This window comes from Pseudophryne corroboree (assembly GCF_028390025.1).
Source record: "Pseudophryne corroboree isolate aPseCor3 chromosome 3 unlocalized genomic scaffold, aPseCor3.hap2 SUPER_3_unloc_14, whole genome shotgun sequence".
In the NCBI taxonomy this organism is placed as follows: Eukaryota; Metazoa; Chordata; class Amphibia; order Anura; family Myobatrachidae; genus Pseudophryne; species Pseudophryne corroboree.
The window spans coordinates 2,536,283-2,553,466 of NW_026967502.1; the positions used below are offsets into that span (position 1 = coordinate 2,536,283).

General features: G+C 47.6%; 1 protein-coding gene across 1 annotated transcript in view; it reads right to left on the reverse strand.

The window, feature by feature from the left end:
- Positions 1 to 901: 901 nt before the first annotated feature.
- LOC134983415 (oocyte zinc finger protein XlCOF6.1-like) overlaps positions 902 to 17,184 on the reverse strand; it is a 46,296-nt gene continuing 30,013 nt past the window's right edge. The window contains exon 3 of the mRNA XM_063949104.1: positions 902 to 3,182. Within this exon, the coding sequence (XP_063805174.1) occupies positions 1,996 to 3,182 (1,187 nt within the window). The 3' untranslated portion in view covers positions 902 to 1,995. The remainder of the gene's footprint in view (positions 3,183 to 17,184) is intronic.

Below are 17,184 nucleotides of genomic sequence, written 5' to 3' on the forward strand. Positions count from 1 at the left end.
CATAGCGACAATTATCTGGAAATAAGATAATACACAGACACATAAAAAGACTCAACGGAAATCTTTTGTTTTTAAACAACTTTATTTCATATCTTTAATAAGAGATTTTTGTCTATATTTTAAACTTAAAATATACTTTACTCTGCACATGGATAAAATATCCTTTAAAGCACAGAAACAATTCAAGTTACGTGTTAGTATTGCAGGCAAGTAAAACAGATACATATCATTCAGACCCAGCCGCAATAGTGGCCCGCAGCAGTTTGCTGGTGTTGGCAAAATGCACATGTGCAGCGGCCGTGCGGACACGCACATTGTGGCCACATACCTGAGGGGCGAATGCCGGCAGGCCAGGACCATTTTCCGGAGGGCTGTGTGATATCACATATGCGTTCCTCTTTAACCCCCTATAAGCTTCCAGAGTGCACTTCATCTCTCATCTTTTCCAAGTTACTACAAATGATATGAGATCGGTAGCAGCACTACTTTCAGGATTATTACACAGAACACACATAAAGGCTGACACAGCAAATAACAGTAACACATACAAGGGATTAATTAGAAATAAGGAAGCATAATCATCCATAAGTCTAATTATCAACTGGTTCTGTGCGAGACCCATACACCTCTTTACTGCCTCCAGCAGCCCCTGGTACTGCACTGCGGCCATCTGCCCTGTATTCCCCACTACTGCCTCCCACCGTCTCCCCCACTACTGCCACTGCCCTGTCTCCCCCCACTACTGCCACCTGCCCTGTCTCCCCCATTCCTGCCACCCACCCTGTCTCCCCCACTACTGCCACCCACCCCGCCTACCCCCACTACTGCCACCCGCCCTGTCTCCCCTCAACCTGTCTTTACCCCACTACTGCCAACCTCCCTGTCTCCCCCTACTGCTCGCCACCCTGTGCCCCCCCTCTTCCACCTCAGCACTGCTTGGGGACAATATTACCCATAGACAGTGCCTCTGGCAGCCCCCGCTACAGCACTAGTGCCACCACCCTGTCTCCCCCTCTGACATCTCAGAACTGCTTGGGGATTCTTGGTACTGCTGGTAACAGTCCTTTGTCTCCAGATGGAAGTAAGAAAGCAGGGCAGTAAGGAGGCAGAAGCTGCTTCTGGTACAATGGACCCTGGTCATGTAGGGCTGGGAGAGTCAGTAAGATTATGTAATAGAGTCACCATCTTACAGGCAGCCGGTGAAGGGAGCAGAGAATGGGTGTTATGTGGCAGGAACGGGCTGGTTAGGTAACAGCCTGGCTGCTGCATTCTGTACAAGCTACAAGCCGTGTAATTCTTTTGCTGGGAGACCCAGGTAGAGGACATTGCAGTAGTCTATGTGTGATGATACAAGTGCATGTATGACTGTAGGTAGATCTTCTGAGGGAATCTTCTGATTGTGGCTGATACCTGATGTCTAAGTGTCACTCCACCATCCAGGACACCAAGATTCCACTCAGGATCAGCATTTTGTAACTCTGAACCCACAAGCTTAAGTCTGGTTGGTTTGCAAAGCTGAGCTGTAGCCCTGCCCTTTGTTGGTGAGTTTCTATCATAGGGACCTGTTTCACCAGGACTGAGTCACAGCCAACTGGCATCACCCACACCTGGAGCTCAGCTAGACAACTATTTAGGATTGGTACTGGGTTCTCAGTACCTGGAGCAAAAGACAGGTCATCTGTACAGCAGTGGTAGATGATGGCATGACATCTGATTATTTCACCCAGTGGTAACATGTATATTGCAAAAAGCATAGGAAATAGAAGAACCTTGAAGAACAACGCATGGCATTGATGAGAATACTCCAGAAGATTAAAATGGTTCCTCACCTGAGTGATGTCTATTGTGCTGATTTATTTCTCAGAGTATGGAAATGGCCTCTCACTTGTGACTTCGCTGAAGTGTAACAAGTTGTGATTTCTATGTAAAACATTTCACACACTCAGAACATGGAAATGGCTTTTTCCGTCTGACTTCTCTGATGTGTAAAAAGATCTAATTTCCGTGTAAAACATTTCCCACATTCTGAGCAAAAAATGGCTTCTCACCTGTGTGACTTCTCTCATGTTTAATAAGATCTGATTTGTGTGCAAAACATTTCCCACACTCAGAACATGGAAATGGCCTCTCACCTGTGTGACTTCGCTGATGTGTAACAAGTTGTGATTTCCAGGTAAAACATTTCCCACACTCATAGCAAGAAAATGGCTTCTCACCTATGTGACTTCTCTCATGTTTAATAAGATGTGATTTCTGGATAAAACATTTCCCACACTCATAGCAAGAAAATGGCTTCTCGCCTGTGTGACTTCTCTCATGTTTAATAAGATGTGATTTCTGGATAAAACATTTCCCACACTCAGAACAGGAATACGGCTTCTCACCTGTGTGACTTCTCTGATGTGTAACAAGAGCTGAGTTCTGTGCGAAACATTTCCCACACTCAGAACAGGAATATGGCTTCTCACCTGTGTGACTTCTCTGATGACAAACAAGATCTGGTTTCGATGAAAAACATTTCCCACACTCAGAACAGGAATACGGCTTCTCACCTGTGTGACTTCTCTGATGTCTAATAAGAACTAATTTGTATGCAAAACATTTCCCACACTCAAAACATGGAAATGGCTTCTCACCTGTGTGACTTCTCTGATGTCTAACAAGAACTGATTTCTGTGTGAAACATTTCCCACACTCAGAACATGGAAATGGCTTCTCATCTGTGTGACTTCTGTGATGTATAATAAGATCTGATTTCCGTGCAAAACATTTCCCACACTCAGGACATGGAAATGGCTTCTCACCTGTGTGACTTCTCTGATGTCTAATAAGAACTGAATTGTATGCAAAACATTTCCCACACTCAGAACACAGAAATTGCCTCTCACCTGCCTTACCGGTCTGTGGGTTAATAGGCTTTGTGTTCTGTGTAAAACATTTGGCATCTATAGCACATGGAAACTCTGTATCTACTCTCAGAGCTGTACCAGATACACCAATATCAGAGTGATCAGGAGAATATTTTGCAGGATCAGAGGGACCAGCTGATAGAGCTGGATGTATAATTGGGGTAATGGGGTTATCTCCTGGAGAATCCTGTCTACTGTCATTATCTTTTATGTCACAATCCGGGGATAACATTAGATGTCCTTCTGAGATATTCCTGCTTGTGTGTCCACCTGCTGGAAATAAAATACATTATGGAAATGTGACATTTTCTGTAACAATATTAATATTGTAAACAATAGGAGAAGACAACTCTCTGGGACAATTAATTGTAAATGGGTGTGTATAATAAAACAACTTTTAATAAAGGCTTTATACTATTGTGTCTCAGATGATCATTGTGTCCACCCTCCTGAGAACACTCACAATAACAAATGTAATATAATAAGACTCAGATACATCTCTCTTGTACTGGTAACTAAACATGAAGTATAAATGGAGATGTAGTCACTTGCCAAGTCCTATGTCAGCACCAATGTAAAACAATGGATGGGGAATATATTGTATGAATTGGAGATTCTAGATGAACAATAACATCAGTCATATGAGCTGATGGATCAGAGAAATGTCTCCTAACGTTACTCCTGGAAGCATTGGTAAGGTAGCATTCCTTTATGTATGTGCTCATACGCTGGTAAGCCTGTACATGTGTTACTCACCCTTATATAAGGTATATTGCTACAGCAGAGTAGGTGTGGAACAAGGTATTTTACATGCAATACACCATATGATACCCTGTAATCATCATCTGCTAGGCTATAATCTACTTTCTCTTACGTCCTAGAGGATGCTGGGGTCCATTTAGTACCATGGGGTATAGACAGGTCCTTTGGGAGCCACTGGCACTTTAAGAGTTTAATAGTGTGGGCTTGGCCCTCCCTCTATGCCCCTCCTACCAGACTCAGTTTAGAAAATGTGCCCAGAGGAGTCGGTCACAGTTAGAGGAGCTCCTAGGAGTTTTCTTAGTTTTTTATTTTCTACAGTTAGTTAGGTTACAGGAAAGCTGCTGGCAACAGTCTCCCTGCTTCATGGGACTTGGGGGTGGGGGGTCGGGAATAGGAACCAACTTCCTGAAGAGTTAATGGTTCTCTACTCCGCTGACAGGACACTGAGCTCCTGAGGGTGCTGATCACAAGCCCATGAGTCGACTGCTCACTCCTGCAACACGGCCGCCACCCCCTAACAGAGCCAGAAGAAAGAAAAGTGGCGAGTATAGCGCCGGCGTCCCGGTTAGCGGCAGGGTATGGCGGCACAAGGGTGGGAGCGCAGCTCTGACAGGCTACGCTCCAGGAAGGCTCAGCAACACACAGTGTAGGCGCTTTGAGGGGCGTCCTGAGTCAGCGCGGATAAACCCTACACTGGTCACGCAGCTAACAGGGGCTAATCCCCCTGTTAGCACTAAAATCCTCAGGCCAGTATAAACAATTAGTGCAGGAAGCCGCACGCCATTACAAGGGGCGGGGCTTCCTCTCAGTGCGGATCCAGCACTCACCAGCGCCATTTTCTCCCTGCAGATCATAGGAACTAGGACACTGACAGGGAGCGCTGCCCTCCCTATTAAGGTTAGTCAGTGCCGGGCTTTTATCATAATAACTGCCTACAGGGGCGCTGTGTGGCTGGCTCCTTAAACTCTGTGACTCTCTGAAGGTACTCTGGGGGAAACTGTGTCTGACATTTTCCTGTGTGTGTGTGTGTGTGTGTGTGTGTGTAACCACATTACCAGAGTGTGTATCTTCTCCTGAGGAGTCTATTCCATGTACTCAGGACTGCAATGTGCTATCTCAGCATTCTGAATCCGAACCCCCATGGGTGGATTCTTTAAGGGGAATGATATCCCAGATTTCAACATGGATGTCACATAATAAGAGACGCAGTTTTTGAGACAATCTGTGGAGTGTTTGAAATATTCAGCTCCCACTACTTCATCTAAAACCCCACCTACATACCCCAAAAAAGTACACTTGCCCAGATAATGCAAGCTGACACTAATACCGACTCTGATACAGGGGATGGTGAGGGGGATATGCAGGGGGAGCATGCATCCCTTGCTAAAGGGGTGCAGCTAATGATTGAAGCCATTAGGGATGTTTTGCATATTTCTGAGAAGGTCCAGAACAAGTAGAGGAATCTTATTTTACAGTAAATAAGAAGTCCTCACTTACCTTCCCTGCTTCTGTGTTAAACTCCTTGTTTGAAAAATCCTGAGAAAACCCAGAGAAAAAATTACAGATCCCTAAAAATTCTCATTGCTTTCCCTTTCCCTGAAGAGAATAGAAAAGTGGGAAAACCCACCTATTGTAGACGCTTCTGTATCTAGGCTGTCTACAAAGGTGGTTTTACCTGTCCCTGGTTCAACCGCCTTAAAGGAGCTGGCTGACCGCAAGATTGAGACTACGCTCAAATCACTATACACTGCTACAGGCATGGCTTTAAGGCCCACTATTGCTTGTGCGTGGATTTCTAAAGCCATAGTAAAGTGGTCAGGCACCTTACTAGAGGACTTAGATACTATGGATAGGAGTGACACTGACTTGTTTTTACGTCACATACAGGATTCTGCAGGCTTCATGGTGGAGGCCATGAAGGACATTGGCCTGCTACTTCCATGGCTGTCTCGGCACGCAGAGGACTCTGGCTACGCTAATGGACTGCGGATGCAGAATCCAAGAAAAGTGTGGAGAACCTGCCATTTACAGGTCAGGCACTATTTGGGGACGCATTGGATGCGTGGATTTCCACGGCGACTGCGGGTAAGTCGACATTTCTTCTCTCCGCAGCAGCCCTAGCTAGGAAATCTTATCCTACACCTACACTGCAGTCCTTTTGGACTGGAAAATGTAAAAAATCCAAACCCCCTCACACCTTCTTTAGAGGAGGTCAGGGAAGATCCCAAAAACCTGCACCAACAGGTTCCCAGGAACAGAAACCAGGTTCAGCTTCCTCCAAATATTCAGCATGACGATGGACCTATCAGCCTGGACATCAGGCAGGTGGGAGCGAGACTAAAAGCTTTCAGTCATGTCTGGGTGTCATCATGCCTAGAGCCCTGGGTGACTGATATTGTTACCCAGGGGTACAGACTGGAGTTTCAGGAACTCCCACCTCACAGATTCTTCAAATCAGGCTTACCAGGTTCGCTGACAGAAAGTGATATTCTACAAGAAGCCATTCAAAAACTGGTACGAACAAATGTTATTGTTCCAGTTCCACCTCACCCAAAAATCAAGGGTTATTACTCAAACCTGTTTGTGGTACCAAAACCGGGCGGTTCGGTAAGGCCTATATTGAACCTGAAGACGTTGAACCCCTACTTGAGGGTTTTCCAATTAAAGATGGAGTCTCTGAGAGTGGTGATCTCAGGTCTGGAGGAGGGGGAATTCCTAGTATCCCTGGATATCAAGGATGTGTACCTTCACATTCTGATCTGGCCACCTCACCAGGCCTATCTACGGTTTGCACTACAGGACTGTCACTATCAGTTCCAGACGTTGCCATTTGGCCTCTCTACAGCACCGAGGGTGTTCACCAAGGTCATGGCGGAGATGATGCTCCTCCTACGCAAACAGGGAGTGAACATAATTCCATATCTGGATGATCTGCTGATAGAGGCATCTTCCAAGGAGAAGCTGTTGCAGAGTATTGCGCTCTCAACTCAACTACTCTGGGATCATGGGTGGATCCTGAACCTTCCAACGTCACATTTGGAACAGACAAGGAGACTGCCCTTCCTGGGGATGATACTCGACACAGAGCTTTGGTACATCTCCATGGTACTAAATGGACCCCAGCATCCTCTAGGATGTAAGAGAAAATAGGATTTTAATTACCTACTGGTTAATCCTTTTCTCGTAGTCCGTAGAGGATGTTGGGCGCCCCCGTCCTGTGCTTCGTATTACTGCATTGTTACTTGGTTCAGAATTGTTGGTTTAGCCGTTGCTGAAGTGTTCCAAGTTGGTGAGTTTGGCTTTTTTGTTATGTGTGAGCTGGTGTGAATTTCACCACTATCTGTGTATTTCCTTCTCTCAAAGTATATCCGTCTCCTCGGGCACAGTTTCTAGACTGAGTCTGGTAGGAGGGGCATAGAGGGAAACTAGCCCACACTATTAAACTCTTAAAGTGCCAGTGGCTCCCAACGGCCCTGTCTATACCCCATGATACTAAATGGACCCCAGCATTCTCTACAGACTACGAGAAAATAGGATTTTACTCACCGGTAAATCTATTTCTCGTAGTCCGTAGTGGATGCTGGGACTCCGTAAGGACCATGGGGAATAGCGGCTCCGCAGGAGACTGGGCACAACTAAAGAAAGGTTTAGGACTACCTGGTGTGCACTGGCTCCTCCCACTATGACCCTCCTCCAGACCTCAGTTAGGATACCATGCCCGGAAGAGCTGACACAATTAGGAAGGATTTTTGAATCCCGGGTAAGACTCATACCAGCCACACCAATCACACCGTACAACTCGTGATACTATATCCAGTTATGAAATACAATGGAGCCTCTCAACAGATGGCTCTCAACAATAACCCGTTAGTTTAACAATAACTATATACAAGTATTGCAGACAATCCGCACTTGGGATGGGCGCCCAGCATCCACTACGGACTACGAGAAATAGATTTACCGGTGAGTAAAATCTTATTTTCTCTGACGTTCTAAGTGGATGCTGGGACTCCGTAAGGACCATGGGGATTATACCAAAGCTCCCAAACGGGCGGGAGAGTGCGGATGACTCTGCAGCACTGAATGAGCAAACTCAAGGTCCTCCTTAGCCAGGATATCAAATTTGTAGAATTTTGCAAAAGTGTTAGACCCTGACCAAGTAGCAGCAAAGTTGTAAAGCCGAGACCCCTCGGGCAGCCGCCCAAGAAGAGCCCACCTTCCTCGTGGAATGGGCTTTTACAGATTTAGGATGCGGCAGTCCAGCTGCAGAATGCGCAAGCTGAATTGTTCTACATATCCAGCGAGCAATAGTCTGCTTCGAAGCAGGAGCACCCAGCTTGTTGGGTGCATACAGGATAAATAGCGAGTCAGTTTTCCTGACTCCAGCCGTCCTGGAAACATATATTTTCAAGGCCCTGACTACGTCCAGTAACTTGGAGTCCTCCAAGTCCCTAGTAGCCGCAGGCACCACAATAGGTTGGTTCACGTGAAAAGCTGATACCACCTTGGGGAGAAACTGGGGACGAGTCCTCAATTCTGCCCTATCCATATGGAAAATCAGATAAGGGCTTTTACATGACAAAGCCGCCAATTCTGACACACGCCTGGCCGAAGCCAAGGCCAACAGCATGACCAATTTCCACGTGAGATATTTCAAATCCACGGTCTTAAGTGGTTCAAACCAATGTGACTTTAGGAAACTCAACACCACGTTGAGATCCCAAGGTGCCACTGGAGGCACAAAAGGGGCTGAATATGCAGCACTCCCTTAACAAAAGTCTGAACTTCAGGCAGTGAAGCCAGTTCTTTCTGGAAGAAAATCGACAGAGCCAAAATCTGAACCTTAATGAAACCCAATTTTAGGCCCATAGTCACTCCTGACTGTAGGAAGTGCAGAAATCAACCCAGCTGAAATTCCTCCGTTGGGGCCTTCCTGGCCTCACACCAAGCAACATATTTTCGCCATATGCGGTGATAATGTTTTGCGGTCACCTCTTTTCTAGCCTTAATCAGCATAGGAATGACTTCCCCCGGAATGCCTTTTTCCTTTAGGATCCGGTGTTCAACCGCCATGCCGTCAACGCAAGGTAAGTCTTGGAACAGACAGGGCCCCTGCTGCAGCAGGTCCTGTCTGAGCGGCAGAGGCCATGGGTCCTCTGAAATCATTTCTTGAAGTTCTGGGTGCAAAGCCCTTCTTGGCCAATCCGGAACCACGAGTATAGTTCTTACTCTTCTCCTTCTTATTATTCTCAATACCTTGGTATGAGAGGCAGAGGAAGGAACACATACACCGACTGGTACACCCTCTGTGTTACTAGAGCGTCCACAGCTATCGCCTGAGGGTCCCTTGACCTGGCGCAATATCTTTTTAGCTTTTTGTTGAGGTGGGACACCATCATGTCTACCTGTAGCCTATCCCAATGGTGTACAATCATTTGGAAGACTTCTGGATGAAGACCCCACTCTCCCGGTTAGAGGTCGCTCCGGGAATGAACACTGCTGACAGTGCTAACACATGATATTCCGCCCATCGGAAAATCCTTGTGGCTTCTGCCATCGCCATCCTGCTTCTTGTGCCGCCCTGTTGGTTTACATGGGCGACCGCCATGTTGTTGTCTGACTGGATCAGCACCGGCTGATGTTGAAGCAGGGGTCTTGCCTGACTTAGGGCATTGTAAATGGCCCTCAGTTCCAGAATATTTATGTGTAGGGAAGTCTCCTGACTCGACCATAGTCCTTGGAAGTTTCTTCACTGTGTGACTGCCCCCCAGCCTCGAAGGCTGGCATCCGTGGTCACCAGGACCCAGTCCTGTATGCCGAATCTGCGACCCTCTAGAAGATGAGCACTCTGCAGCCACCACCACAGCGACACCCTGGCCCTTGGTTATCAGCTGATGCATCTGAAAATGCAATCCGGACCTCTTGTCCAAAGATCCCACTGGAAGATCCTTGCATCTTTCCCAGGACTCGCGTGCATTGATGCACCGACACCTGTATTTGTTTAAGGAGGTCTCTGACTAGAGATGACAACTCCTTGGCCTTCTCCTCCGGGAGAAACACTTTTTCCTGTTCTGTGTCCAGAACCATACCCAGGATCAGTAGACGTGTCGTAGGAACCAGCTGCGACTTCGGAATATTCAGAATCCAGCCGTGCTGTTGTAGCCCTTCCCGAGATAGTGCTACTCCGACCAACAACTGTTCCCTGGACCTCGCCTTTATAAGGAGATCGTCCAAGTACGGGATTACTATAACTCCCTTTTTTCGAAGGAGTATCATCATTTCGGCCATTACCTTGGTAAATACACTCGGTGCCGGGGACAGACCAACGGCAACATCTAGAATTGGTAATGACAGTCCTGTACCACAATTTTGAGGTACTCCTGGTGAGGAGGGTAAATGGGGACATGCAGGTAAGCATCCTTGATGTCCAGTGATACCATGTAACCCCTTCGTCCAGGCTTGCAATTACCGCCCTGAGCGATTCCATTTTGAACTTGAACCTTCGTATATAAGTGTTCAAGGATTTCAATTTTAGAATGGGTCTCACCGAACCGTCTGGTTTCGGTACCACAAACATTGTGGAACAGTAACCCCGACTTTGTTGAAGGAGGGGTACCTTGATTAACACCTGCTGGAAGTACAGCTTGTGAATTTCCCTCAGTACTACCTCCCCTTTCTCCAAGGGCAGCAGGCAAGGCTGATTTGAGGTAATGGCGAAAGGGAGTCGCCTCGAACTCCAGCTTGTATCCCTGTGATACTACTTGCAGAACCCAGGAATCCACCTGTGAGCGAGCCCACTGGTCGCTGAAGTTCCCGAGACGCGCCCCCACCGCACCTGGCTCCACCTGTGGAGCCCCAGCGTCATGCGGTGGACTCAGAGGAAGCGGGGGAAGATCTTTGATCCTGGGAACTGGCTGTCTGGTGCAGCTTTTTCCCTCTTCCCTTGTCTCTGTGCAGAAAGGAAGCGCCTCTGACCCGCTTGCTTTTCTGAAGCCGAAAGGACTGTACCTGATAATACGGTGCTTTCTTAGGCTGTGAGGAAACCTGAGGTAAAAAATTTTCTTCACAGCAGTTGCTGTGGATACGAGGTCCCAGAGACCATCCCCAAACAATTCCTCACCCTTGTAAGGCAGAATCTCTATGTGTCTTTTAAAGTCAGCATCACCTGTCCACTGCCGGGTCCCTAATACCCTCCTGGCAGAATGGACATTACATTAATTCTGGATGCCAGCCGGAAAATATCCCTCTGTGCATCCCTCATATATAAGACGACGTCTTTAATATGCTCTATGGTTAGCAAAATAGTATCCCTGTCCTGACAGGGTAACAGACCACGCTGCAGCAGCACTATCCATGCTGAGGCAATTGCAGGTCTCAGTATAGTACCTGAGTGTGTACATACAGACTTTAAGATAGCCTCCTGCTTTTTATCAGCAGGCTCCTTCAAAGTGGCCGTATCCTAAGACGGCAGTGCCACCTTTTTTGACAAACGTGCGAGCGCCTTATCCACCCTAGGGGATATCTCCCAACGTGACCTATCCTCTGGCGGGAAAGGGTACGCCATCAGTAACTTTTTAGGAATTACCAGTTTCTTATCGGGGGAACCCACGCTTCTTCACACACTTCATTCACTCATCTGCTGGGGGAACAAAACACTGGCTGCTTTTTCTCCCCAAACATAAAAACCCTTTTGTTTTAGTGGTACTTGGGTTAATCTCAGAGTGTAACACATTTTTCATTGCTGAGATCATGCTACGGATGTTCCTAGTGGATTGTGTATATGTCTCAACCTCGTCGACACTGGAGTCAGACTCCGTGTCGACATCTGTGTCTGCCATCTGAGGTAGCGGGGCGTTTTTGAGCCCCTGATGACCTTTGAGACGCCTGGGCAGGCACGAGCTGAGAAGCCATCTGTCCCACAGCTGTTACATCATCCAGCCTTTTATGTAAGGAGTTGACACTGTTGGTTAATACCTTCCACCTATCCATCTACTCCGCCTCCACATAACCTTCCTCCTCAAACATGTTGACACAGCCGTACCGACACACCGCACACACACAGAGAATGCTCTGACTGAGGACAGGACCCCACAAAGTCCTTTGGGGAGACAGAGAGAGTATGCCAGCACACACCAGAGTGCTATATAATGCAGGGATTAACACTATAACTGAGTGATTTTCCCAATAGCTGCTTGTATACACAATATTGCGCCTAAATTTAGTGCCCCCCCTCTCTTTTTAACCCTTTGAGCCTGAAAACTACAGGGGAGAGCCTGGGGAGATGTCTTCCAGCTGCACTGTGAAGAGAAAATGGCGCCAGTGTGCTGAGGGAGATAGCCCCGCCCCTTTTTCGGCTGACTTCTCCCGCTTTGTTATGGATCTCTGGCAGGGGTATTTTACACATATATAGCCTCTAGGACTATATATTGTGTAGATTTGCCAGCCATGGTGTTTAATATTGCTGCTCAGGGCGCCCCCCCCAGCGCCCTGCACCCATCAGTGACCGGAGTGTGAGGTGTGTATGAGGAGCAATGGCGCACAGCTGCAGTGCTGTGCGCTACCTTGGTGAAGACCAAAGTCTTCTGCCGCCGATTTTCCGGACCGTCTTCTTGCTTCTGGCTCTGTAAGGGGGACGGCGGCGCGGCTCCGGGACCGGACGATCGAGGTCGGGCCCTGTGTTCGATCCCTCTGGAGCTAACGGTGTCCAGTAGCCTAATAAGCCCAAGCTAGCTGCAAGCAGGTAGGTTCGCTTCTTCTCCCCTTAGTCCCTCGTAGCAGTGAGTCTGTTGCCAGCAGATCTCACTGAAAAAAAAACCCTAAATAATACTTTCTTTTCTAGGAGCTCAGGAGAGCCCCTAGTGTGCATCCAGCTCAGCCGGGCACAAGATTCTAACTAAGGTCTGAGGAGGGTCATAGTGGGAGGAGCCAGTGCACACCAGGTAGTCATAAAGCTTTCTTTAGCTGTGCCCAGTCTCCTGCGGAGCCGCTATTCCCCATGGTCCTTACGGAGTCCCAGCATCCACTTAGGACGTCAGAGAAAAGGATTTACCGGTAGGTAATTAAAATCCTATTTTTACACCCCCATCATCAGTGTCTTACCTCTATTCTCTCAATAGTAATAAGGATGATGTGTGTACGGTAAGTATGATATAGAGAATTACATATCAGAATCTATACAGCTGCCGCCATACTTCTGCTTCTCATACGTGTGCTACTGGCAGCAGTGAACATCTGAGTGAGAGTGCAGGGAAGACAGCAGAGTCTGATGAGAAAGAGATTGGATCTGCCGTTGCAGGGATGTACCACACCTGTCACCCCTGTTAGTATATAAAATAATAAATAAGAGGAGCGTGGTCCATCCAGACGTGCTTTCTGGAGATCTCCTCACTAAGTGGCTTCTTATCTACCCTACCTGATAGCTCTCAGCCGCCGCTGCGACCAAGACCCAATTTATTAAGTTCCCCACTCCTATTGCCCCAAAGACGCTCACTCCGAGCACTGTTCATTGCCGCAGCCTAGTGGCACCTTTGAAGCCATGGGCTGTATTCTGGGGCTATGTGCGCCTGGTCTTTCCTGCACACTCCGGATAGCTGACTTGGAGGCGCTTTTTCCTAAGGTGGGAGCACTGGGTCTTCTGCTACTGCTGGGGACAGAATGGGCTGCACACAGTCACCGGGGTCACTACACTAAACTGAAGCATTTGCCTGGAGGTGAAACTACCTTCTATTTATATGGTACCACTATCATCTACTTCCTCTCAGTCTACACGCAGAGCCCAGTATCAAGTATCGTCTGAGTACAGCTCATTACTCTCTGATTACAACCTCACAGTATATTATCTTGTGGATTTATCCACTGAATATATTTTTCCATTTGTGTCTCTCTGTGCTGAGTACTTCACGTCTGTGGTCACGCTGACCTCTAGTGGAATTTCTCGGTCATTACTATGTTATTTGAGTTTCACTACATCATGATTACTTGAAATGTTGGCTCGGATACCCCCGTCACCCCGACTAAGAATGTCATTTTGAATGGAGTCATCTTGATGTAACCTCCTGACAGCGTACTACTGCTCCTTTTATTTATAGATCATTTGTATTTTCCTATCTCTGAGAGGTCAGTCTCTTTGTAGCCGGCTTACCATGCCTCCAAAAAAAGGTTAAAAGGTAACAAATCGGCCCCACCTGTCCATCTCTTTGGTACGTCGAATTCAGGTGGTCCTTCTGAGAACGCTACAACATCATCTGCTTCTACTTGTCAGTCGCACAGCCCAGCTGTAATGGCTGAAGACGTCTTAAGACACTCTAGATGGTCCTGTTACTCTACGCTCTATACATTCTATGTTATCTGCATTTAAGGACGGAAATAATCTCAGAATTTAACTGTAATATTCAAGCTTTGAGGTCTGATATCAGTGAGATTGGCACTCATACAGAGTGAGATGAAAGAGATTGTTGTGTCTCACAAAGATCTGATTTCAACGCATGACACCCTTCAGGAAGACATGGGCCAGTATTTACTAATAATCCAAGTTTGCCCAATTTGTGTTTTTTTTTTTTCAAAGTCCCAATGCGGGAATTCACTAAGCACAAATCTCGGCAGTGTCTGGTCTATTCGTAATTGTTTGATTGGCAAAGTTATGAATTACGAATGAATAGACCATCAGTCAAACGCGGCTGTTATTTCATACAATACGGGCATTCACTATTCATTCGTATCTGGGTGTTAGTCTCTGAGGGCTCAAGTGCGGGTCTATTTTTTTGCGAATCACTCTGTCCATGAGCCGGGGGGACGTGCTGCATATACATTGCCTCAGATTGCTCATTCCTTCCAAAATTATTATGAGTCCCTCTATAATCTTAGAAAGGATCAAACCCCTCAGGCTGCCTCTGATCTGAGGGTATTGATACAGAGATACCTGGCGGAAGTTGAATTTCCAAAACTTCCTGAGTCAGACCTGGATGCTCTGGAACAACCCTTTACCATAGAAGAGCAGGAAACAGCCTTGGCGGCTACACCAACTGGGAAGAGTCCGGGCCCGGATGGTTTCCCAGTCGGATACTATAAAGCCTTTAAACAATCCCTGTTGCCACTCTTCTTGAAGGCGTGCAATTCAATCTCTGCCGAGAAAGGCTTTTCTCCGCAGACCTTGGAAGCACATATAACTGTGATCCCAAAAGAGGGTAAGGACCCCACCCAGTGCTCGAGCTACCGACCTATTTCCCTCCCCAATTGCGACATTAAACTCTTTGCTAAATTGCTTGCGGGCCATTTGGGCCGCCTTCTCCCGCTGGTGGTTCATGTAGTTGTAGTGTCAGTGAGGCTGCACACGGCAGAGATACAATGTAGCGCCTGTGCGCTCCATTGTATCCAATGGTGGGAACTTTGCGGTCAGTGGTTGACCGAAAGTAACCTCACCGCTGACCGCAAAGTTCCCATCATTGGATACAATGGAGCGCATAGGCGCTACATTGTATCTCTGCCGTGTGCTGCCTGACAGACACTACAGGAGCACACAGCCAATCAAGAGAGTGCCCCGACGTGGTGCTTTCTGATTGGCTGAAGGGACCCTCTTTGACAGGAGTCAGGGGGGGTCCTGGCAGACGGGAAAAGGGGTCCCATGTGTAAACATGGGACCCCTTTCAGTGCGTGGTCGGGTTTCTGTTTTTTTGTTTTGCCAAGTACGTGGATCATACAAAGAACAGAAGCTACACTGGATTATGTGAGTATACATTTTTTCACAGGCACCCAGAGGATTCTACAGGGAGAAGTGGACTGAGCCTCGTGTGAACATAGGTAAGTGGTACTATGGCAACGGTGGTACACAATGACCCGCCGTGGGCTACATTCTAAACATTGCAGTCTATGCTAGTTACTAAACTAATGCCCCCTATGGGTCCTATGCCGGTAAAACCATATATAGTCCCTGCAGCTAATTCTCCGTGGGCAGATACCTTGTCCACGCAGTTACAGAAATTGAACCAGTCACTGACTACTAAGTCTGTCCTTCGCCCGCCTAAGACAAAAGTGTCCTCTAAGCGGGCCATTACTCCCTCACAATCCACTGCTGTCCCTGACACCTCGTCTGATGAAGATGGCGTTTACACAGACCCCACAGATTCTGATAATACTGCTTGTTATACTGGCTCACAAGTGGATGTTCCTGATCTCTTGGAGGCCATTAGAGTCATTTTACAGATTACAGATGATCTCGAGCCATCTGGCCCTCCTAAGAAACCAGATAGATTCAAGCGTCAGAAGGTGGTTAAACAAGTTTTACCTCACTCTGATCACCTGGTTGATATAAGTCAGGAATCCTGGGAGAACCCAGGAAAGAAGTTTGTACCTCACAAGAAGCTTCTTGCTCGCTATTCCCTCGCTCAAGAGCGGACTAAAAATTGGGAGAACCCTCCTCCAGTGGACTCACATGTGACGCGGATGGTGGTCTCCTCAGCTCTACCGGTCACTACCATCACGTCTCTTAAGGAGCCTACAGACAAACGTGTGGAGGGTTGTCTAAAAGCGATTAACACCCTCACGGGTGCTGCACAGCAGCCCACTATTGCAGCAACATGGGCTGCAGAAGCTATTATTGCGTGGGCCCAGGAGTTGGAAGCTGAAATCTCTTCTGACCATGCTAGACAATGCTTGTCGTATATTGTCACAGCTTCTCTGTATATTAAAGAGGCGGCTTCTGATGTCGGCATTCTGGCAGCAAAGATTTCTACTACGTCTGTCCTGGCGCGACGGATTTGTGGCTGAGATCCTGGTCTGTGGATCTGGATTCTAGAAAAACCCTGCAGGTACTCCCTTTCAAGGGAGATATCCTATTCGGAGAGGACTTACACAAGATAGTGGCTGATTTGGCTACTGCCAAAAACTGCGTGTCTGCCTAATACTGCTCTTTCTGTACCGAAGGCTAAGAGTACTTCCTATCGTCCCTTCCGTCCTTCAGGTAAAGCAAAAGGTCAGGCGTACCACAAGCAGGCCCGCACTTCCAAACCCGGTAAGCCAAAGCCCAAAAGAGCCTGGGCTGCCCGTCAGCCAGCTTCCAAGACTGATAAGCCTGCCGCATGACGGGGCAGGCCTCCCTCTGGGGATTACCAGGGTGGGGGGCTGGCTTCTAGGGTATACCAGGGAGTGGTTGAGGACCACTTCAGATGCCTGGGTACGGAAAGTCGTTACTCACGGTTACGCCATAGCCTTCAAAAACCGTCCCCCTCATCGATTTTGCCTGACAGACGTCCCTTCGGACCAAGTAAAGGCAAAGACCCTACATTCGGTGGTACAGACCCTCCTGGACTCAGGAGTCGTAGTACAGGTGCCTCTTGCTCAGAGAGGTCAGGGGTACTATTCTCCGCTATTCCTAGTTCCGAAACCGAATGGGTCCTCCCGGCCCATTCTCAACCTCAAGGCCCTGAACAAGTTTGTGAGAGTCTCCAAGTTCCGTATGGAAACACTTTGCTCTATAGTTCTGGCCTTGGAGTCACATCAACAATACCCAAGGTTTGCG